This window comes from Orycteropus afer, unplaced genomic scaffold (assembly GCF_000298275.1).
Source record: "Orycteropus afer afer isolate SDZICR_OR568_19922 unplaced genomic scaffold, OryAfe1.0 scaffold00045, whole genome shotgun sequence".
Lineage (NCBI taxonomy): Eukaryota > Metazoa > Chordata > Mammalia > Tubulidentata > Orycteropodidae > Orycteropus > Orycteropus afer.
In genome coordinates, this window is record NW_006921632.1 from 59,175 (window position 1) to 60,635 (window position 1,461).

Sequence of the window (1,461 nt, forward strand, 5' to 3'; positions counted from 1 at the left end):
GTACATCTGGGCAGTGGGGATCCTGGCTGCAGGACAGAGCTCTACAATGACAGGAACCTATTCTGGACAGTTTGTCATGGAGGTAGGTGCTGTTTCTACTGGTGTGGCATAGAAGGACAGGACATAGCCCTTCTGTTACCACTTCTTAATCCTGTGCTAAGATCTCTCCTGAACCTCCCCAGCCCTTTTTCTGTTTCCTTTTCCAGACATTCATCCTGCTTCTGTGTTCTCTCCCAGGGATTCCTGAACCTAAAATGGTCACGCTTTGCCCGTGTGATTCTTACCCGCTCTATTGCCATCATCCCCACTCTGTTTGTCGCTGTCTTCCAAGACATAGAGCATCTGACGGGGATGAATGACTTCCTGAATGTGCTGCAGAGTTTACAGGTGAGGAGAGAGCTGGGGGAAGCTCACATCCCATTTACTCGGCACCATGTATGGCTCTTGGGGACTAAGCCCAGTGCTGGGGGAAATTAGAGAAACAAGTAGGCATTGTCCTGGTCCACAGTAAATGTATGTGAAATACTTGGCATGCAGAAAGCTTTTCCAACTGGCTTGTTTCTTTAAACTTGTTGAATGGGAATTATAAGCCATAATCAAATATAGAAAACAAAACTACAGTTCATTAATCCAAGCAAATATTTATTAAGTGAGCATATAGGACTTTGGAAGGAAGATTGGGCTGCGCACTTCCATAGTGATACCACCTCAGAATCCCAAGGAGGGGTCTCTATGAGTCGGATCTGATTCAATGGCAGTGAGTTTTTTTTTTTAATAGGATACTGTGCTAGGTACTGGGAGCTCTGGTGGTGTAGTGCCTAAGGCATTTGACTGCTAACCAGAAGGCTGGTGGTTCAAACCCATCAGCCACTCCTCAGAAGGAAGACTGGGCCATCTACTTCCATAGAGATATTGCCTTGGAAACCCAAGGAAGGGGTGACTGTGAGTCAGATGGACTTGATGGCAGTGAGTTCTTTTTTTTTTTTTTGGTTTGATGCTAGGTACTATAGAGATTCAAGATGACAACCAAACGAAACCCACTGCCATAGAGTCGATTCTGACTCATAACAGCCCCTGTTGGGTTTCCAGGGTGGTACATCTTAATGGAAGTGAATGACCCCATCTTCATTCTGTGAAGTGGCTGGTGGAAAGAAGGCAGAGAGACATATTTGTAAAGACACTTATGATCATAAGTGATACTAGGTTAACGATAGCTGTGCAGATTTCAACATGATGCAGGAGGAGGTCAGGATAATAGGAATAATTATTTCTCATGGAGTAAATGAGGCAAAGTCTGTGCTTGCATTTGGCTAACAGTGCTGCTCTCTGGGCTAATACCAGGCTCCCAGTGACTCACTCTGACCTTACTTCTCTCTTTTCCAGCTTCCCTTTGCTCTTATACCTGTCCTCACATTTACAAGTTTGCGGCCAGTAATGAGTGAATTTGCCAACGGAATGTGA

General features: G+C 45.0%; 1 protein-coding gene across 1 annotated transcript in view; it reads left to right on the forward strand.

Moving 5' to 3' along the window:
* SLC11A2 (solute carrier family 11 member 2) overlaps positions 1 to 1,461 on the forward strand; it is a 42,238-nt gene that overhangs the window by 11,151 nt on the left and 29,626 nt on the right. Inside the window, exons 8-10 of the mRNA XM_007937941.1 lie at positions 1 to 82; positions 238 to 387; positions 1,384 to 1,457. Of these exons, the coding sequence (XP_007936132.1) occupies positions 1 to 82; positions 238 to 387; positions 1,384 to 1,457 (306 nt within the window). The remainder of the gene's footprint in view (positions 83 to 237; positions 388 to 1,383; positions 1,458 to 1,461) is intronic.